Below are 24,925 nucleotides of genomic sequence, written 5' to 3'. Positions count from 1 at the left end.
CAATAACAACTAAAATACTAAGCTATGTATTGAAATGGCCAGCAACAGATGTCTCCAATACTTAAAATAGAAAAAAAGTTTTTCAAAAACAATTATTACAGACTAAACTTACACACATTTATGTATGTTTACTTTGCATACACTTACAAATCACTTTAATATCATTACCCATATTAAATTGCCTATATAAATTTCCTCGAACAAAACACGACTGATTCCAGCTCACTTAAATTTTTATATTAATCACATAATAATATATGGTACATGATTTAATTATATGTTATGTTATATCATTAAAATTTGATAATATTATATAGGTAGGTTTAGAGTATGTCATGGTTGTAGACTAATAACTATATTCTTAAGAATTAAACTTTCAGCTAAAATTAGAATCATCTTAAATTAAACACTAGATATAAGTGTTATACATACTTATTAATTTTTTGTTACAATGTTATAAAACGATCATTCTTTTCCTTTTCAATTTCTATCGTATATTAATTCAAAACTTAAAATAACTAGGTATCTATAAACTTACTACTAAGCATTGAATATAGGTTATTGGCTTAAAAATAAAAATAGACTAAAATTTCTGTCTTCTACTTCAATGTAGGTAATTTTATATTATTTAATCACATTTTTTAATTATTTTTATTCCTGGAGTCGGTAGACATAATAATATTGATATCTACATTGATAATAATATGATGAATTGTTTAATTTAGTTTTTTATACAATACCAAATTATTTAAAAATGTTTATGAAAATTTAATATTCAAAAATTCTTTAGTTGTTAATCGTTGTGTTGTTTGTAAGACATAATAGGTATATAGTAGAATAGTAGAAAAGCAGTGCGGTCGAGATAGGCGTTACACGGTTTTTATAATATTTTAACAGACAAATATGGACAACGACCTGGCAAGTCTATATTTTTAAATGTTCAAAATTTTAAAATTCGTTCACACATTTAATCTCACAGAAAATAATTTACAAAATGTATAACTAAGAATATAATAACTGGAATGCAGCTTAATATGGCTTGCTGGCGTGGTGGTTGTATTCAGTCACGAAACATGCTCACTGCTCTGGATACAAGTATCTGCCGGTCTCACAAGTTTCTGTACGGATGACCAATTCAAGTTTTTAGTGACAAATCCATGCCACTCATAGGTACACTTGTTCTAACCATCATTATCCTCTCCCTTAGTAATTAACTTACTAAATACCGCTACAAGCAGTACTAACAGCTAATGGCCATAATAAGGCTCTATATAGTCTATGTAGTGCCCTAGCCATAAGCCATAGTATCGGCCGTATCGGGGCATTTTAAGATCAATAAAAAAAAATCAGAAGATTATCTAGTAACTAGAGTGACTAGAATTATTATAGTTAATACTTATTTCACGGTTTTAGAATATTTCTAAGACCGTCACCTATTTAAAGGTATTTCTTCCGCGAAAAACGATTTCATAGAAAAGTCAACTTTGCAGGAAATTTTGTTACTTGTTTAGTTATCGTTGCATGGAGCCCTTCAAAAATTAATATTTTTGAACGTGACAATTTTAATAATTAGAAAAATGTATTAGGTTTAACATGGCAATTACTAAAGTAGAATAAATTGTTCAATGAATCGGCATTGTTGAATACCAATGAATTATGATTTATGAACAGTGGACGAAAAATAAAATAAAGTGAAAAGTATGATGAGTGATGACGTACCTACCAAATAATAGCCAGCTAAATAAACAGCACAAATGCTATGAACAAAATAAACAGGTAGATATCATAATAAAATGAAATAAAACTAGTATATATTTTTATTGTCCGACAAAACATTTATAGGTATAAATTAAACAAAAAAAATATGTGAATCTTATTACCTACTCTTCACAAAAAAGTTGGATCCCATGAAGTCTACAACTACTGGCGGGAGACGACCGTGCCATGAGAACTGTTTAGAAAACATCATTGTGCATATGGTTAGTGTTTAATTTATTACAATATGTATACATACGATTCTACTATATAAGTACTAATTATTAATGAGTGTTATAATATTATATTTATAGTTGCGTGCAACTGGTAGCATGGCGTTCAGCAAAGCCTTAAGATTCTGGTAAGTAACTTGCATTTTTTATAAATACTATGCCATGAGCTAGATTCTAGAGTGAAAGACAGTATGCCAGCGTTTAAATATTACAATCCGTAGGAGAATATTTGATTTCTGGGTAGCTACGGTTGTACTACTTAATTTAAATAAATTGTAATTGTTCTCAGATTTACCACCTAACATTTGCAGTAATTTAAATATTTTATCAATTTAACGATTTTTACATGGAAATGCTAAAGATTTACAATACATTTTAAATCATTCTGCATATTATATACTTACTAGGCACTTGGTGTATCATTTATTTATCTTTTTTAATCAGTCATCCCGTGTTGATCTTTAGCGTACCTATATATGTATAATATACTAATTTTTATACTTCGTCTACGTATAGGTATATTATTAAATCATAATTCTAATACTGATATTATTGATCAGTATTGAAAATTATGATTAAGTCCTGAGTGTTTAGATAGTAACTCATTAGCCAGCATAACCGTCAGTAACCGATAATTTAGGACTTGAGTGTAGATATTAGCCATGTAGGTATATAATATATTATAAAGTGACATACTGTTTTAATTCTACGAGTCATGACTTTTAAAATATTCAATTCGTTTTGACTAGTATACAATTAATAAGTTTTAATTAAAATTAATATTCATGCTATATCAAGCAAGGTGCATTGATGCCATCCATGGTATATTTTATACCTGCGCGGCGGGTGCGTGTGGTGGCATTCAAACATTGTTTCGTTGATAAGTGTTCCTCAGATTCTTCTATCTTAAAATAACCATTTATTCTCGATTTGTGTCGTGTTATTTTACAAACGTATACTGCGTGTTACCGTATTAGTTTAGTAAATATGTTTTTTTTCTTTCGAAGAACAAATTGTATATATAGGTATACAGTGTGAGATGATGTTTGTATATAGTCAAACAAGTTTTAAAATAATAAACTTGCAAATAAACTGTTTTTGACCTATTCTCCAAAACGAATGTTACTAGTATGTATACTATATTATATACACGTTATAAATATATATATCTAAATAGTGAATGGAAATTATACCAAACAGATACGTTTTTGATAAACGTGTTTTTCGGCTTTTAATAACATGCACTTCGGCCAGCTTGATAAAAATCAAAATCATCCATAATATTCTAACGTTAATTAATGAATATACATATATTTGATTTTAATTAATTATATTTTAGTTTTTAAGGTGTTAAAAAGTAAAAAATAGTTTGTACAGTATTTTCGATAAAAACAAATTTGTATAAAAATAAAAATTATGCCAGTTAAAAATAATAACCATTTATCATGATAATCTAAATATCTAATTTCAAATAATTATTTTTAACTTCCTAATTATAATTATTTTTGAATATACATTATCGATCAAGAAGAATTGCCTACAGCCTACTTTACTACATTTTATGACTATAACGTAAGAAAGTAGGAAAAACAAAAAGATACCTAACCAAAAAGATACCTATATAATTGTGACTTTGCAATATTGCAATATACTTGTTAAACAAAACGATAAAAAAGTGTAAAACTGATATGACTATAAAGTAGTTTATAGGAAAATATTTAAATATCCAACCTATAATCCAAACTAACTTTAAGTTTGTATATAACTATATAAATAACTATATGTAAATTTAACTTCAAAATAAGTAATGAATCAAATGATAATCATTTTATAATACGCATTACACGTACACGTATTAACGTTGATACGATAATTTCTTATGAATATCCGGGAATTGTAAACGACTTAAAAAAATATATATTTTAGTGTAAATAATCTAAAAGCAAAAAGTCGTAAACATGACATTCGCTTTTTCACGGTAAACTGTACATAGTATTTAATTAAACCTTAAAATAGTCAAAATCTATTCATAGATGGACAGTAACGATTGAGTTACATTAATAATATTATGTTAGGCATAGGATAATTATTACCTTAAAGTTGACTATTAAAATGACCATAGATACATGCATTTTTCACCGAATTTTTATATAGATACTCGTATATTCTATCCACCATGCAAATTTTTGTTTTGATACCTTATATATTTTCTGTTTCACATTTACTCATTGTTCCTAAGATATAGATTGTAAATTTCTTTAAAAAAAAAAAAAAAAACCATGCAATTTTCAAAAATTTTCGACTTAATTTGAACTATCGGTTAGGTTAGGTTAGGTTAATCGGTGGTATCCGATGTAAAATTGAAGATCCTTGGTGCATTATACGAACAAAAGTAAAGATTTTCCAACAGTTTTCAAAAAAATCGAGAAAAACAAAAAAAAAATGACAGAAAAACGGGAATTTTTACGCAAAACCAGTTTTCGACCAAATCGATTTTTTATATGGTTGTAATTCAAAAACTAATCACTGTAAATACTTTAAATTTTCACCAAATGTTTATGTTAGTGTCATATATAGTTAAATTTTTCACTTTTTTTGAGTTATTTATAGACCACTGAAACTTGAAAATTTAATACACGGTTCCTTATGAGTTGTTCTTATTGTAGCTAAAAAAAATTAAAAATCGTAAGTCACAATTTTTTTTAATAAGCGTTTACAGTTCAAAATTTTACGAAGTCTGTCGAAAACGCGAAAATTTGCAAGTAACTTTGAAGTTGAAAAAGCATAAAATTTTTTGCGTTTATAACTAAGGATTAAAAATACAAAACTAAGTTTTTCATAAGTTTTCCTTCAAGTAGCTATAGAGAAAACTCGAAGCATCATTATAGGAAAAATTTTAAGTGCGCTTGAATTTTAAATTTTTACGAAATAGCGTAACGATAAAGATTTATCCTCAAACGATTTTAAACATTTGTTATTATTCAAAAAGTATAAGTCATAGATATTAAACAATTTTACCAGTTATTTAGATTGGAATTTTCTTTACATGATTTAATTTTCAAAATATTTTGACTTTTTTTGAGGTATTTATAGACAACTGAAATTTTCAATTATTCTGAAAAAATTTGAATATTGAATTTTTTTATTAATTAAAATTGAATTTCAATAAAAATTTTATGGCCCTATCAAAATACTTGAAAATTTAATACAAAGTTCCTCATAAGTTATTCTTATAGTGATTAAAAAATTATAAAAATACATAGGCACGATTTTTTTTTTATTAGCATTTGAAGTTTAAATATTGACTTAATACGTAAAAATTACAGCAATTTTCAAATTATCTTAGATCGAAATTCATAAAAGATTTTCTTTTTAATTCTAAGTTTTGAGAATTTAATACAAGGCTCATAATATAGTTTTGCAATAGCAGTTGAAAAATAAAATAAATATATAGCCACATTTTTTTTTTACATGCATTCAAATTTTAATTTTGACAACATACGTAAAAATCACGAAAATCGTAAATTATTTTATTCTAGAAATTCATAAAAAACTTTCCTTTTATACCTATGATTTGAAAATTTATTACAAGGCTCCTAAAATATTTTTACAATAGCAGTTGAAAAATACAAGAAATGTATAGTCACATTTTTTTTTACAAGCATTTAAATTTAAATTTTGACAACATACGTAAAAATCACGAATATTCGCAAATTATTATAAGCTAGAAATTCATAAAAAAATTTATTTTTAAATCTAAGATTTGAAAATTTAATACAAGATTCCTTACAAATTTGTCAATCTTTATCACAAAAAAATGTCCACCGGAAATTCAAATTAAATTTTTATTATCATTTGAATTTCAAATATTGACAAAAATTCGTCAAAACCATGAATATTTGTAAATTATTTTGTAGTTCAAAATTCATAATATTGTTTGTATTTATATCGAAGGTTATAAAATTTAACACCAAGTTTTCCATAAGTTTTGCTTCAAAATAGCTATAGGGAAAATTTGAAGCGTCATTATAGGAAAAATGTTTTGAGCTTTTGAGTTTTAAATTTTTATGAAATCGCGTAATGATAACGATTTATCCTCAAACCAGGTATATGTATAATTTATATCTATGATAATATAAGGTATTATGAATTATGATAACTACACTAATTGATTAACCATGCCTTATGCAAAATGCGTCTTAATTGAAAAATAAAATATTTGTTTTAAAATAGAATATATGACAATATTTAAATATAATATATCCTAGACTGACAAATCATCTCCGTTCAGAATCGTTTTTCGTATACAATGATACCTATCATTGCATTCAAATTTAATCCCATCCATTACAGTAACCTACTGTATAGCAGAGCGACATCCACGACTTACCCGCTTTTTTTATTTTGAATATACTAAGCAAATGGTATATGTATAATATATTGTACTTAGTTAAGAGTTTATCGAATTCTAGGTCTGTGGCCGGTACATATGTATTTTTTTTAGGCGGGTGCAAATGTATACAAATCGGGAACAAAAATATGAAATTGGTTAGATTACTGTAATGATTACTTACGAGTTACGAGTGTCTTCAGTGGGACGACTTCTCTTATAAAATTAGGTACTATATTATTTATGACTTATGAGTTATCTTGTTAACTAATAAAAGTATAAAACTCATATTATGCATTTTTTATACCGATGAATTAAATATTTTTAGGAATAGGTATGGACCATCATTTATTTAGAAACCATCTTATTTCTTCAAAAATTCCGGTCCATGCACGGAATGCATGCGCTTGAGTGGATACCAGCCACAAGCTACATATATAATTATAGCATTTATCCATAATATTAATTCATAGTAATTAGTAACGTTGACCGATCAATATGTTTGATAATAGTATATACTATATTGGTAGTATAACAATATAATTAGCACTATATTATTACCGGCGTGGTAATAACATACTATAATTTATAGTCTACGAATTATACTGCACCTATAGTAGATACGACGATATTATGTTAGGTATTAGGGATAAGTGGGTTTATGGTAATAATATATATTGAACCTATCCATTTGAAACGAAACACTGGACAGCGATTAGTGATTACTGATTATATATTGTACACAGACATCATGTCATCGTGTCATTCAAGTCCAAAATACTTATAGCTATGTGTGTATTAAAATGTGTAGAAAGAGGCCGTGTGACCTTAAATGTACGCTCAATCGGTGTTCTGTATACTATGAAATATAAATAGGGACTTAATTATTATGATATATTATGCATTTATTTTGAATTTGTTTCGATGGCCGAGTTTCCGTTGTGACATCTACGCGCACACAAACTGTCTTGTATATAGGAAAAAATACATATTTTATTCATGTTCGAACGTTGAGCGCGTAAAACTATTGAAATCGGAATCATCGCGTGTAAATTTATAATCATAGTATGCATGCGTATCTATAATGGCATGCGTTGTAATGTACATACATTTAAATGGATTTTAACTCGAACAAATTGGTTAAGTACACGTGAGTTGAGGGTACTGTCGCGTCCTGCACAGTGGCACGGTTTGTATAGGACACCTCACTGAGAAATTCGAGTGCGAATAATATTTAGGTATATATATATATATATATATATACATCTGTATCTTATAGTTAATTGTTATTACTTATTAGAAATTATCATAATGTTCCAAGATAACATTGTTTGTGCATTTTTGACGAGGTATAGTTTTCCAACGATTATGCGTTAAGTATAATTATTAAATTTCGAAAAACGAAAACTTGTTCCTTCATTTACTTTTGACAATAAATTGTACCAAACGTTCATGATATCATATTTTTGACCTGCATACCAATGTGTAATATAATATCTTTATCAATATTTTTAACATGGCAGTGACTGTAAAAGGTGACTTTGACTTATGATCGTTGTAAAGTTATATATTATGATGCTAGATCAAGCGTCATTATATTTGAGAAAGAAGTTTTCACGTCCTAATTACTGTTTTGGTGTGCTTTTAAAATGTTTATTTATACATTATAATATAGTTGTATATACAAATAATAATTTATGATATTATTATTGAGCATAATATTTGAGAGTAAATTAATTAGTTTTGTTCATTTTTTTTTCACGCTTATCTTATGGACATACCTATAGTTTTATGGGTATTGCGCACTGTTATTAACGCGTATTAAGAGTAATTAAAAAGTGAAGACGGTAACACGCCACACATACACATATAATTATAATATTAAAAACTGTTCAGTGTAGAGTTAACACACGTGAGAGTATGGGTAGCTCAGTTCCGGGACGCGACGAGGTTCACCGTAGGAAAAAACTATAGGGGTTGATTGTAAAGGCCGAAGACCAATACAGCTAGTTAATATTATTTATTATTATTTATTATAATAATTATTATCATTATATCGGACGATGACGACGACTGTTGACTAATTTTTAATTACTTGTATATGCTATCAAAGTTGTTTTTGTACCTATATTATTATAATATTCAAATTTATGCCAACATTTGTACACGTATTTTTATTTAAGAAACGGAGGGAAGTCCGACGTAGACGTTGGGCGTTGTTTTTTGTTATTGATATTCTTATAATGTAAAAAAAGTTTTTATAACATATATATTTCGTGTTAAGCTCTACAGGACGTTTTATATTTTATCCAATACAATAGTTAGTGGTATAAAGCTTATTCAAGGAAATCAAACTGTAAACAGTTTAGTCTTAAAGAAACTAATATTTTAATTAACACAAAGTTACAAAAATACACAAGCTTACATGTATTGGCCATTTTTTTTTTACAAGGTACCTACTATTAAATCTTATTTGTTTAAGTTTTTAAAACCACTCATATTCTAGAAAAAAAAATGAAAACATCAAATTAAAGTTTTCATTTCTTTCACCTATAATATGCTAAAATACGTATTATTAGTTATTACCACATTAAATGTTCATATCTTACAAAATTCGACACTCATAGACAGCCATTGCTGTAAATACTTTATATTATTACGAATAATTTCAAAACTTATCCATTAATCCGCCCATGACCAGGATTCGAACCGGTGACGGTGCGCGTCGAAACCGACGACTTATCCACCCGGCCACTATACCCCCATACTTGATTTTTATCTGCCAACGAATAAAATTATTATTAAGCTAAAATAAAAACTTTTTTGTTTCATTTGAAATTTCCTGCAACTATTAAATATTAAGTTTTGGGTTTGGTTAATTTTTTTATTTTATCATACATAATGAGTATGGATTGTTAAAATTTAGTTTTATTATATGTGTCTGTATGTAAGTAGGTAGTATATATAAGTAGATAGTTACTTCAATGACAAGAGTACCTATCAGAGGGAAAAACTATGGAATAAAAGTTTTAATTGCACAAGATAGCCGAAGAGTCACAGGAAAAAAAATGAAAAAGAGTCACATTTACGATTACGCAAAATACTTGAATACCTCTACAAAGATTTTTGTTGTCAGTATACAATTAATATCAATCACCACTTCATTATAATTGTACATATATTATAAAATAGATTATAATAAGCACTATAGGTGTATTAATAATAATTATAATCACATTAATGGTGATAAATCGGTTCGCACCAGCTACCTATATATGCATTACGCAAAACCAAAAAATTCTGATTGTACTGAATTAAAAATTAATCACTCAACAAGATTTAGAAAAATAACCCCTACCAACCGGAGCATACTTTAGCATACTAAAATTAAATGTGAAAGGTCTAGCTTGCAAATTGCCAAAATTTATATAACACGATTCTGCATTATAATACAAGTTATTATTCGAAGAGAAAAAAACTATAGAAAAACTAAACATCAATAACGAAAACTCTTGTCGCCCGTTTCGCATTATCAAATAAATCGTTGCCGTATGAGAGATAATTTTGCGTAATGCAATAATTTTTATTATTACGTTTAATATATAATATTATGCATTAAACATGAATGTACGTAGGATATTATACTTGTATGGGTACGCGGACCGGTCTCCTTATTAGAGGAGGGCGCCTAGCCAGCCGACCGGTCGTCTCAGCAGTCTCGTCGGTTTCCGTCGCAACACTAGCCGGTCAGTCATCAACAGCACCGCACATCGTTAATTCGTCCTTATACACACGCTCGCGTACACGCAAGTAATATATTCATGAACCTGTGAAGCTATATATTAAAAACTATCGACATCACATATTTCCGTCGAAGTATCGTAACTTTATTGTCGTGCAGAGAACTACAACGATCCGTTTTTGTTTTCGATATAAATTATAACGTAATATTAATGTACTAATCGCATTAGTTTCGGTTTTTGTTTTTAACGATAGTTCGAATCGATAACGTTCTTTGTGTGCGTTTCGTGAACCCAACATCCGGACGCTTATTGTAAAGTACTGAAGTGTTTTCGACATTCGGTCCGGACGTGTACGCACAACATCGATACAGCACGCTGTAGGTATTATATTATACCTGCAAATACACGTGGTGAGTCTTTAATTTAATATAGTCTTGGTCTCGATGAGTTTATAACATGAAGCAGATACGCATACAATCAGTACTCTGATTTTTGCACTTACGTTTACTTACGCGTTAACTATGTATTATGTACCTATGCCAGGAAATGTTAGCAATTGCAATTGCTTATTTTGAGCAATCGATCTGTCCACGATTATTATACTTTATCGGTTGTCACCCTCACGTCTTACACATTATTATAGTAGATATATTATTATACTTAACTATGATACAGATTAACTTGTTACGGTTACTCGAACTTAATTAGTTTTAGTCTTCAGTACATTGACGATTTTCCAAACTGTATAATTGTATTCTCGCATGTTTTATCATGTGAGATTTTGGACGTACACAGCTCCAAAGAACTCGTAGACCACATAGATCAAAAATAAATCACCATATTAACCTCGGCGACGTTGGTAATGATAATAAAAATATTTATATTATATACTTTTAGTAAAAGTCTGACTTGGCAAGGTGACAAGTCGAAAACTCGCGTTTTTTTTTTACGTCCTGTTTATATGTTTGGTCAACCCGAACATTGTCATGTGGGTGAATGTTAAACTACACCGCACGCAATATTATAATAAATATGTACATTTGGAAGGGATTTAGAAAGTGTATTGGATTCAAATCACATAAACATACCTATTTATATATTATACACTATAGTATGCGAACGGCACTGAATCATTTTAGAACGGTGTTAACTGTTGAATATAATCTATCTCGAAAAACGGGTGGATAAAAATCATTTAATTGGGATTAGAACTTTTATGAGGCATATTCTAATTTTGCCAAATATGCCTGGAAAAATACCATAGAAATAAAATAACATAATATAATTTTAATAATTTTACTATTTCTAACATATTATATATATATATATATATATATATATATATATATATATATATATATATATATATAATACTACATATAATAAATAATAATAATAATAAAACAACATTAGTAATATAGACAAACGTTTGGTTTCGGTCTGGAGAGCGCAACGTTCGGTGTGTACAAATATGGAAAACATCATCCCAGAATATATACGAGTACGTTGTGATTCGCGGTCAATACATCCATTTAAATTAGTCTAAATATATAAATTTGTACAAATTATAATGTATTATTAACTTATAATAATTAATTACTTATAAATTGATGTCAGGAGTCGTGGTAAAACACCGTGTATATAACTTGGTGACATCATTAAACTCGTATAATCTTATGCACGGCCCTGAAACTCCAGTGTAGTATAATTTTATAGGTATATAGGCTGTGCGAAAATCGGACATTTAGACGATTAGCACGCTTGTTTGTGAATCGTGGCCACGAGTAAGCTGTAAATCTATGTTGTAATTTTGTTTAATACGTTATGTTTGCATAATATTATGTGTGGGATGATTTGTCTATCACTCAAAAATCAAAATCTCTCGATTTACAGATCTCTCTTACCAACGGGTTTTCTTGACTTAATGTTTTTTTTGTTTTGTAAAACAAGCATCCACACCACAGTTTTGTCTTTATGCAAGTTTACTGAAATATCTCAAAAGTCGTAATATTATAAAAAGTCCTAGGCTGTAAGCCTTTTAGTTTTACTCAGATTTCTGACTTCTAGATTATAAAAAAAAATTAGGAAAATTGGTTTAAAAAATGTTATTATTTCATAGAATTTAAAATTCTATGTTCCATAAGAAATAACTAGAAACTTCTTAGAAATAAAGTAGCGAGTATCCTAAATGCCATAATGGTACTTAATATCCATGTAGATAATAAGAAAATTACTGTCATAGTCAAGCATATGATAATGGTATAAATAATATGGAAAGATATTTCAGAAAATTGTATAGAGCTTCTTTTATTCCATACTCTATACCTACTCACTACTGAAATTTTAAGGTTTCTACTGAAATATGGAAAATTCTTCTTATAAGTTCATGAAATTTTAAAAGTGTGTATTTTAATAAATAACAATTTCATATTTTATTTATGTTAGACTTTACAATTATTTTTGCGCTCCTTGAAAATCTTGAGAACATCTCTAAATTATTTTAATATATTGTAGATTGCATTAGCTGACGATATTTAGAGTTGATGTGTTAAAATAATATAAGCATTGAAAAATCATTCTATATATCGGTATATGATGCGCACATATTATTAGGTATTATTTAGTTTAGCCTAATTAATATGATCAGTGATTTTTATTCGGTGTGTGTTCCATGAGAGAAAAACGACGACAATTATATTGTTACGCCGCTGTCTGTTATAATATTCCGTCTTATGATGACGACTGTGCGTAGACTTTCTATGCGTGTAGGTACTTACATTGCTTGTGTAGTACACACGCCGTTTCCGCAACGTTACCAACTCTAATTAATCACGCTCGCAGCGAGTGCCACTGACCATAATATAATAATAATAATAATAATAGTAATATATTTTAATAGTTATATTGTTATATATTGTGTTCAGAGGCGCCGACTTTTAGATATTATCGCGGGGGCAAACTCTTCTATTAAGTGAAAAAAATTCTATAGTATGCTGTAGTTTGCTTACCGGGAGGAGTAATTACCAAATTGTCCCTTAACTCTATTTTAATGCTCCTCTAGGGTAAATATATTTGCTTATAATTTATAAATAATATTATTTGAATTGAAAATTTTTAGTTTATATACTATATAATGGTAATAAAATCAGTTCCGTCTCTATATTTCGGGAAAAATTGAAATGACAGATGTATTTTTAGACAAAATATAAAACCAAATAGTAGTGAGCGTCGAGCGATCTATAGTATTTATAGATCATATTTAGGTAATATACAAATATACAATCGTCGATGTTCTAATGAATATTTTCATGTTATAATCTGGTATTTTAACCAAATAATTATTATTGTACACAACGGGGCACGGGGGCGAAATAATACTTTTGCCCCCGTTAAATCAATGTACGGGGGCGATCGCCCCCTTTGCCCCCGCGGAGTCGGCGCCTATGATTGTGTTGGTGGTTCACCTGATGAACTAGAATCGTATTCGGGGGTTACTTTTGTAAGACCGATGCAACATCTCTGTGTGCGCGTCCTTGAACCATATAATATTTATATGTTTCTACTATTATGGTATATAGTTTAGGCACTACATATTCGTCCGAGGGACGTTTGTTATAATACGTATTCAAGTCTTGCTAAAAGCAACTTTTTTTAATCTTCCGTTAAATCGGTTCAGTACATAATGTGATTTTAATTACGATTAGATAGTAGGGTTCGCTGTTGACGACGATCATTCCGCTTTTAAATTTTCAAATAAAAATGCACTTCGATTTTCAAATAAATTTTTTCAACTCACATTCAAGGGTTTTACATATGACATAGCATTAAGTATTAGTATTAATAACATAATAGGTACTATTTTTTCATAAATATGCATTTTATTTAAGAAAAATGCTAAAATATGCATAAAAATTAAAAATGTTCCAAATATGCAAAAATATGCAACATTTAATTTTGCATCGTCCAACACATTTGGTTAAGATTCAACTTTGTAAGTTACCTAGCTATTTTTAATTTAATAAATAAACGTATGCAAACGCATACTATTCCGGGCCCTAATTATTATACTTGTGATGACGCACAGAAATATTAAAGTTACTCCAAAAAAGAATAAATATAAATAGAATAATATATCTTAATTTTACCGATGATCATATGATTATAAAATTTAAAAAAAAATACAATATGCACACAAGTCTCAACCCTTTTAAAATTATTTTATCGCAGCTTAAACGAACGAAACAAACTTCGGTGAAATTAACTAATATAGGTACCTATAGTGAAATCACAACAACTTACGTATATCTATACTATATAATAAAATATCATCGCTACTATAAACACCTAGTACATATCTTGCTTCATATCATAAAATATTATGTTGACAAGGCGTCGCGTGGGGAAAACATTTCTAGTTATTTTATTTTTTATGCTTCAGAGAACGATAATATTAATGATAAACCAAATAAACAAACGAACCGGCGATGACCTTAAAACGCCGACCAGTTTGAACCGTGGGGAGAGGCTTTCTTCCGGCAGAGCCTAGTCTAACTATAGGTTGTTCCGCGCATATTTCCTATATAATCATATACTATATATTAATTTATAAAATGTTTGTTAGTTCGGATGACAAACGAGTTGCCGCGTTCGTGTAACTGAAGAAGATCGCGCTTGCGGGAAGTGGTTCCCGATAAAAATATTTACCGCGTGCAATATTTCCCACGAAAATAAAGTCTTGACTCTCGTTTAAAAATCCTCTTCTGATGTGCTAAAAAAACGCTATTGCTACAGGTTTGGATCTCACTACCTCCGTGGCATATTTAGAGCTTTAATCGTTATACGATTTGGATATATTTAACAGATTTAAATAATGTAGGTATTATTATTAAATTTTAAATACTTTATATATTTATTTAGGTTTCTATATAAACATAATACTATGTTAAGATCACCTTTTATCTCCGTTGTATCCATCCGTCCATTAGTTATCAGTACTTAGTTACGATTGTTGATATTAAGTATTTAATTTTATTATCCGTAGTTACTGTACATAAATTGCACATGGAATCATAATGTATTGCGTTGTACCTATTAAAATAGTCTTAGAAACCGTGAATTTAGAACACACACAGAGCGAACTTTCCTAACTTATTAATTATAATAATATATTATAATATTATATACTTAGGTAAAATTATAACAAATGAGTTTGTCGAACTGGTAATAAAAATCAAAAAAGCAAAATTAAGTACAAAAAATACACGTTGAAAAATTACTTACAGTTTTTCAAACTTTATAATATCATTGAACTTTGTTCAATTTTAGGTTCTAGGTGTAGCAATCCTCATTGATTTTTCAATGCTGTGTGTGTGTGTGTATGTTTTTTGCGTTTTTATACACGAGTATAAGTTATAGAAATAATGCTTTGATTTTCAACTTCAGTATCATTTCTAGTGGTATAGTGAATCTATTCCAGTGTTTAATATTGAAAATTATAAATAGTTCCTAAATACAGCTGAGGAAAAAAATTAGTATCATGAAATATATTTAGTAATATACCTATATATTGACCGTTCACACACCTTTTAAATTATAACTATTTTTTACATATCATTATATTTTTTATAATATCAAAGATAGATATTGTTTATGAGACATTTTTTTGGAGATATTTTGACCTTGCATCCTAGCTATTGGAAATTCACCATCACTGTATATTATAGTTAATTGTTGGACAGAAACTGGTTGGAACTTGGCACAATTGATACTTTCCTGACGGAAAGTATACGTTATACGTTTATCGATTTTTCGTTTCTGGACAAAAATTTATTTCACCGTGTTTGCGTTATACTCGCCGGACGAGTTTTCATATGGGCTAGCGACACAGTTTGTTAAAATATTTTATACTTACAGCTTATCGTCTCGACTGATTTCTCCCGCGGATATAGTTATATGGACATCGAGTAAGGGAGCGTTCAAGAATTTTAAATGAGAGAGTATAATATCAGTTTGTGTGTATACTGTTTAATATCTAAGACAAACATTTATAATTATAACCTTTATAACAAAAACTAACCCTTCCATACACGAGATCATACTCACATGATCCTCACATGCATTTTACGGTAGAACCTAAAAACCGATAATATATTATTATAGAAGTACGGATGTATAATATAATAATATTGTAATATATTTTTCATTAATTACGTTAACTGTCATTATGCTTACATTTTTAATAAAAATAATTGTAGGTATTGATTATCAATTTATTTATGAAATCTTGGTTTACGTATGGTTTTTAATTTGTTATTTAGTTGGTATAGTAACAAATAAAAAATGAAAAAATATTTAATAATTTCTAGTAAAAAAAATAAAAACAATAATGCCAATCAAATACTAAAATATAATAACTTTTATTAATTTATTGAATGTTCAATAGCTCTGATATTAATACATTTTGTGTGAAGTCATATTAGTCTTATTAGTTAATACAGTTACTCATCGAATCACTTAATTAATTTTACTGTGGGACTTAAGTACACAAGAGTATTTTTCTTTATTCGGGCTATACTATACATTTCTATTGTATTTGGGTTCAAGCTCTTAATATTTTCTTGAATATAGAATGACGCAAAAAAATTTTATGTTATTTACTTTGATGTTTCAATGTTAATTTTTAACTTGTTCAAATAATGTTATAAATTAATTTTACAATTACAAAATATTGTATCAATATTAGTGCTGTATGATTTTTTTAATAAAACATTTCGATTTTTAAATTGGAAGTATACTGGAGATTAGTTTCTTATGATTTCGTCTTTTTTAACGTTTGCGCGCATACATTTCTTTTCTTCTTATATTATTTACGCTTAGTTATGATAGTATTTGCTAGTTTCGGGACTTGAAGTTGGAGATTTGAACGCCAGCCGCTGTATGGTGATCATCATTCATTATCTACGATATTGTGTTTGTAGTGATGTGTATTATTCGTATATAAGTGCATAGAGTTCATCTCGATCACGACCATTAATATCGTCTATAATTCGAAGCTGCGCCCTGCAATTCGGATATTGTCATACTTTCTCCTATAAAAAATGATCGCGATGTCTATATACGATATAACTTTTATAATAAATTGCCGTACGCTTGGTGAGTATAGGTTGGAAATAGATATGTAAAAATAACAAATAATATGCAAAGGTATCGTAATATAAGTATTATACGTCTATTACTTTATTTTAATAGCGCTGCAAATTTCTACGAGTAGATAATGTCTAGTATATTTACATAATATAGGCCGGATTCTCTAACGCGATATCTTATAACAATATGTATATTAAAACAGTTAAGTTAATTAAGTAAACAAAAATTGAATCATACACCACATACAGGTACAGTACATAACATAGGATAGAATTATTATTATTTGTTTAGTATGCTATAGCTAAGAGTTCCGTTTGAGCAATTTAAATATTCTATAGTGCAACGTGGTTGGGGGACCTTGTTACGATATTAGTTATCCAGAGAAGGTTTTCTATTCCTTATGGATAAGTTATGGGGGTTAGAGCACTGTGTTTGAGGTATTTTATCAATAATAAGACACGTTTGGTTTATAGATCCATATTAATTATTATATTAAAAATAATATTATGATATACTATGTATATTATATTGAAAATTTCAAAAATAATATTTTGAATAACTGCATTATTAAAGAAACAATATTTTTTGTGAATCTATATACTTGTATATTTTTAGTATTAATTACATATTTATACATTATACTAATATTTAAAAGTAGGCATACATAATTCATCCATAATAATATAACATGAAAACCAACGTATATACTAGTTCGTGAAATCCAATCGAAATAAATTTGATATTATATATTATATTTTTAGAATGTTCCTGGACACTTAATCTCTAAAGTTCTAAGCTTAAATTATTGTAATTCTTTTTACCTTGTACAGTTAAAGTGATAGCTAAAAATCTTTAAAAAAAATCATGAATCACGATTTTTGATTTCGAGCGGCACCGTAATGAGTAATGCCTACCTAGTTATTGTATTTTCGATATTGTTCTGTATCTTGTTTCGTCTGTGCATTTTTTTACGAAGAGAGGGTATAGAAAAATTAACCATAAAATGTCGAACGTATGTTCAGTTTAGACTGTTTAGAGTATATACGATTATCGAGATATCATAGTTACACAGACGTAGAAATATTTTATTTTTATTTTTCATAGCTTTTTCTTATATGTAAGATCCAATTACCTTAATAGAAATCAGTAAACATTACACAACACACTACGTGGGACAGTCTGTATACAATAATAATAATTACTAGTATAAATAACCACGTGCAATGTTGATAGTAATAAATGTAATATACTATCATAATATATTATCTATAAAATTATTTAGTTAGTCATGCTAGTATATATAGTTAATTAAAACGTTAATCTTCGTATATTATCGCTATAGTATTGAACTGAAACTACAGAATAGATTTTATTTATTCTGTGCTGAAACTTCACTGATCGCAGAGATTCAATACTTCGCCGTATCTCTCTATTTTTTGGTATCTATATACTGTACATATATAATCGTATCAAATAATTATTTAGTGTTCTGCGATTCACGTATTTCCCCAACTGCGTACAATATATCGAATTTTATATCGTTTTATATTTACCTATATTATATAATAAACCTGAAGCTACCAAAGCGACGTTTGCGCATTATTGTATAACATAATATTGGTACGTCATAGGTATACATATATGTAAATTTCTTGAGTGCGGTTAGTTTTCCTCGACAAATTTCGTGTTGATGACCGAAGTCGTCAAGAACCAGATCGATGACAATTTTAATGATCATCCGAACGGTTTATTTGCAGGTGGTTGATACCTAAGTACAGGTACTCACGTTATGTTTTAATGGTAATTGGTCATCTCTGAATGATAAATTCTCGTTCACCAAAACCAGAAAAACACGAATACACAATAATACTGTTATACTAATACATAATATATATCTAACTACACGACTACTACGGTGGTAGCTTAACGGTTAAAGTCGCGATTGGGTGCGTACCTACCAAGTTTAATTTTACGATAACATATAATGTAGGAGATAATAATATTATATTGTACTAGTACAGCAGGATTTTTCTGATTCACTGCTGATCATAAAATTTTTAAATATATGTATATATTTTTTATAACTGCGTATTTAAATTATTTAAGATAATATGCATAATATAGTATACTCGTATATTATATTAACGATATTATATAATTATGAAATACATATCGCAAATTTTATTGTAATTTTTCTTTGTCTAATTACGTAACTGCCTACATAGGTACTTTAAATTTATGTTTATGATATTCAAAGCAAAAATACTAACGGATATTGTAAAATAAAAAATCATATCACAAAACGAGTCGAACGCGTTATCGGATGCCGTAATGAGTCTCTTGTAAAAATCAAAAATCATAATGCATAATATTCACGGGGAATCAAATCATAAATCCGACGTCATAATAAATATATATGTGTGTAAATGTTATATAAGTCAGATTTTAGGTTTCAACAATGGTACATATTTTAAATTCTGACAGTTATTTTTGGCACGTTCAAATTATTACTCTAAGAACTTCAGCTTTCAATATGCAATCATAAAGTCATAAGCGAACAGTTTTTAGTATAATCAATAATAAATATATTGCATATTATTATAATTTGTACCTTTTTACTTGTAAACTGTAAAATAAAAATAAATACTGATAATAGTACAATGTTTATATACCAAAACCAGGGTGTACCTTCTTGTACGAATTTCGGTTAATAATATTATATATTAGACTATGAGTATATAATTTTATACGACTTAACTGATGGTGTAAGAGTATACTAACGTAATTTTTTGTGCAGGTGAATAATCTTCTAATAGTGGAAATTATACACAAAAAAGGTCATCAACCATTGAATTAGTCATGTAGTACCTATACACTGTTAAAAACGCGTATTTCTAGTTTTGTCTGCAGACTGCAGTTATATTATCATATTATTGTACTGGCTTAATAGTTATTCGATTTTGTAGTTTTAATTTATACGTATGTTATAACTTATAATTTAGGCGAAGATTGAAAAAAAAATTAAACATAAGTATCTAATGCAATACATGTTATGGATTATGATAATATGATAATTCAAAATACGCATGAGTGTAAAGTATAATATAGTCTGATTAGGTTTGAGGTTAGGGGTAGGTTTGATATATCAAATTACTATTATATAGGCACCTACTATATATGGGATTAAAACATGTTATAAATGCAAAGTTCTATTGAACTCATCTATAACTACGAAATAAATTACCTAACGTTGTTATATATACTCGTATATATCAATCCGTAACAATAAGTATGATATTATGTTGGAAACGAAATTAAACAAACGATAAAATTCACTATAGGTGTACATTTTTTAAATAATTTATATTTTGGCTATTTATTACATGGGTTACTCTAGATATTTATCGTGTTGCACACGTCTCATATGTATATTATATTTAAATTTTATAAAAAAATTACTCATAATGATATATGCATTGATAATCTAACTAATTTACGTACTTGCTTGTACCTACAAGCTAATACAATTATTAATATAAAGAAATATAAAGAAATATGAAGTAAATATAATTTATATCGTGTAAGTAATAAATAATAATTATGTATGTAATTTATTTATTTTTATATGAGTTTAAACATTACATTAATAATTATAATAAATACATTATTTACTATTATCCGTCGATAAAAATGAATGAGGATTGAAAAACTAAAATACACGCTTTCAATACCTATATCTACAGATTAAAACTTTGAACAATTTATTTAATTTATTGTGTAATTATAAAATAACTATTGTTCTCTTGTACCAGTTGTACCTAGTCGATTTTTAATAAATTATTTTATATCCATATTATGTTAGTCTTGTTTATAACATTTCTAAAACAAAAATTCGTACAAATATTCAAAAAGTAACCAATAAGAATTATTTATAAATGTTTAAAAAATGTATTATATAATAAAATTGACATGGCTCTTATTCAGTCAATATTGAACTTAGAGTTATAGTTGATACATGGAAATTACTTCAAAAAAATAGACCTATCCGAATATGGTGTTAAAAATAGGTGTTGCTATTTCAACAAAAAAATTTTTTACTGCGCATGCGCAGATCAAATTCTCAAAACATTTTGAAATGTATCGAAAAATGTGTATTCATATACTATCAATTTTAAAAAAAAATCGATTTATTCCAAACAAATCCAGCCGAGAAATTCAGTGTTCCCTAAATCGGTGAGCACATCGTATATGCGTGGTTAAGCCGGGTTTTCACTATATTATGCATGTGTCGTGTACACGTAAAATGTTCAGCTATGTCCAACAACAAGGTGACGTAGTTAATCGTGTAGTAACCTAACCCAACCATCAACTAACTAATCACAAAAAAGCATTTGAGCGAACATGTGTAGTGGAAACCCGCCTTCAAGTGCGTTGTAAACTAAAACGCTGTACTTGAAAATATGTACCAGAAATCCTATGTATAAAACGCATATTATATGTAAGTTTCAGGACAGGTTATCGTCACACTATACACGTGCAGTGCCGAAAGTCGTCGTTTATTGCATCGCGGCCGCATTTATTATAACTCCGAACGATATCCGGTAGCAATTAAAAATGAGAATTAAGAGGAAATCTTATTTTGTGCTCATCTTCCCTGCTATTGTTTTGGGAATCTCAATGATTATTGCCGCCACCACTGTCGATTTACGTTATTACAAACGAATTAAAACCAGTGAAAGGTCTCGCGACCTAGTCTAGGCGTTGACCTAGACCTTACTCCGGACTACGAGAAAGTAACTTACACCGTCAGACGCGTGTCGAATACGAAACACGAATATGAAACACGTCGTATAAGTAGGCATGTATAGTTTAGTCGCGCGATCTTTATTTCAAGTTCAACCCTACGTATATAACATTATTATTGTAATACGAAAAACGATACAATGTGACGAATTTTGGACTTGAAGTCATCGCGTTATACTGCAGCGGCATAACATAAACGCGCGCAGATATACCCATACAGTATTGCCCCTTGTCATTTAATGATTTTCGCAAACCGCTACTTGCGCGCCTCCATGCCCACGTAGGTAAGATTTCTATCTAAACGTATATCATTATAATGCTGACATGGCGACGAAGGTATACGCGTCACTTGGATTAATAATTAGTATCACTGTCCTACATCACAGTTTATATAGGTACCGTCTTAATGCCTTATCCGCATGCCTGGGCTTTCATCTGTGTATACTATTAGGTGTTCGGGCGTATTCCCGAAAACGTTTCGATACTTCAAAAAACCTACGGTAGTTAAACTGCCACGCATAGGTTAATATTAAATGCATATCCGTATCGATTTTTGAAAACTATTTTATTTTTAGTCTTCTGAAATACTTAATACGCATTAACACGTGTAACATATCTGATATATTTTTTTAAATATCTTTATTGTAATACTATGCAAGGAACCTGGCACGGCTTTAAATCGGTAAATCATGGTGAAAGAAATCGACAATCTTTGAATGTACGAAATACCTATATACGAACAAATTCCTATATTTTTTATGATTATATTATTTTAAGTTATTTATAACGATTGATGTCGTTACAAAAAAGGCATATTATTTATTCTCGTTTTTGGTCCGCAGAGTCATTAGTGCGGTCCATCACCAAGTGACATCAACATACATCAAGCAAACGGTGCCGCTGACGACGACATGACGACAACTGCGGCCTGACCCGCCAATCATTTCAACCGATTTTCTGTGCGAAAGCGACAACAAAGACGACGCTGACAAAGCAACATACTTATATATTTCTGTTCCACGATGAATTGGTACACTTGCACGGCTGTTCTGTCGGTAGCCTTTGCACTCTGCTGTACAGTGGCCGTCGCCAGATCCGATGAGTCTGCTGCTGTGACTACTCAGTCAACGATGACGGGGATAGAGGACGGGCATGGTCAGCTAATGGATACGGTGGATGGGATGTTGGACGCGGCCGACTCGTATCAGCTGGCGCCCGGCGTCCGAGTCAAGCGGTCCGCCGAGGATACCACTAACGTTACCGCCGTTTCTCAGGCTGACCGTGATAACGATCCCGAGAAGTACTTGATCGACAGGATGGCCAATTTCATCGGTACGCATGTTCTGGACGTTAACTTTTCCGAGATGTTCCAGTCTTCCGGTAGAACGTTCTTCAAACTTCATCATCTTCGTAAGTATAATATAATATAAAGATATACAATTATTACTTATCGTGTGTCTCGAAATTAATATATTATGATAGAAGTACTAAGGGAAGGTTTTGGAAATAGGTTTTCAAATCATGAATTGTGGTATATATTATGTCACATGTCCACAATCACACCTATTTAACTTTTTGCGATTTTTTTTACTAAATGATATTAGTATTTAGTACGCCATTCCTATGGATTCTTATTGTGCCTATTGGTAAATATTGTGGATTTGTGTAGAAAGAACAAAAGCATACATTTTAATATTAAGTTTTCCATGCTTATTCTGCTTTTTCGATTTACTTAAAATTTAAAATTACGAACGATGAGAATTCGTTTATTCTTAATACATAATAGATCATTATTATATACAATATGTCGTTGTTCTACGTGATGGTCATTATCTTAGAAAATATATAACTTTAACAAAATAACATTACATTAATAATTATAATAATGTATGACTAATAACTAATAATAATTAATGTAATGATTAACTTACTAAGGTACTATGGGTATGTTTTGGTTACCATTGGTAAAAATTATTACAATTCGTATGATGTTTATATAAATTTTTACTTACTAAATGAGCCTATGAGGCGTATGATGCATAATGCCAATTTGGACCCCACTTTCTCTTTTAGTTAGCTCTGTCATATTTATTATTTTTGAAATGCCCATAAACTGTATTATCCCATTGCTACTTAATAACTACTATTTACTTTAACATCTTCATGTATCTATATCTTTAATTGCATACCTATGTATATTATTATTACTATTATTATTATTTTTTTTGCTTTCGCATTGTAAACCATATTACCTGTTTTATCTATGTATATAAGGGCTTATCCCGTGTATTCTAATAAAATAAAATAAAATTATGGAAATTTGAAACAGTTTTCATACATTGTATGAGATGTGTGTGATGTAACAAAAAACATCACATTTGAAAAAAAAATAGGGTATAGATTATATATGTAGGCACTATGTAATATATGTATCAATATATAACTGAATTAAAATAATTTAAGTTCTGTAATTTAGCCTAGGTATAAATTATATAACGGGGTGGCCAACATGCGACCTAGCGTCTTATATAAAAAAAAACTTAACTAAAAATATTTACTTATTAACGATAAAATTATAAAAATTATAAAATGTATTCATAAACATGTTGACTCTTGATATCATTGTATTTATCCATGTGGCTCGTGGACGTATCCATGTTGCCCTTTTATATAATATACGATATTACCGTTATAAACTACAATTCAGTTATAAACCATTCGATCTTATATTATATTGAAAAAAATTTTACTTCCCACTTATTGGCATTAAAACTAAGTGTACTTACTTAATATATTATGACATTATATAACCTGTTAACTCATCAACATAATTTATAGAAACTGTAGTCAATTGA

At 28.9% G+C, this 24,925-nt stretch overlaps 1 protein-coding gene across 1 annotated transcript in view; it reads left to right on the top strand.

Annotated features, from left to right (window-relative positions):
* The first annotated feature begins 10,110 nt into the window (after nt 1-10,110).
* Osi24 (Protein) overlaps nt 10,111-24,925 on the top strand; it is a 35,086-nt gene continuing 20,271 nt past the window's right edge. Inside the window, exons 1-2 of the mRNA XM_089229222.1 lie at nt 10,111-10,531; nt 22,913-23,480. Coding sequence (XP_089085348.1) covers nt 23,093-23,480 — 388 coding nt within the window. The 5' untranslated portion in view covers nt 10,111-10,531; nt 22,913-23,092. The remainder of the gene's footprint in view (nt 10,532-22,912; nt 23,481-24,925) is intronic.

This window comes from Diuraphis noxia, unplaced genomic scaffold, assembly GCF_037042655.1.
Source record: "Diuraphis noxia isolate RWA-SAM2 unplaced genomic scaffold, SU_Dnox_SAM2 contig0005, whole genome shotgun sequence".
Classification (NCBI taxonomy): Eukaryota; Metazoa; Arthropoda; class Insecta; order Hemiptera; family Aphididae; genus Diuraphis; species Diuraphis noxia.
This window is presented reverse-complemented; position numbering and strand designations above follow the sequence as displayed.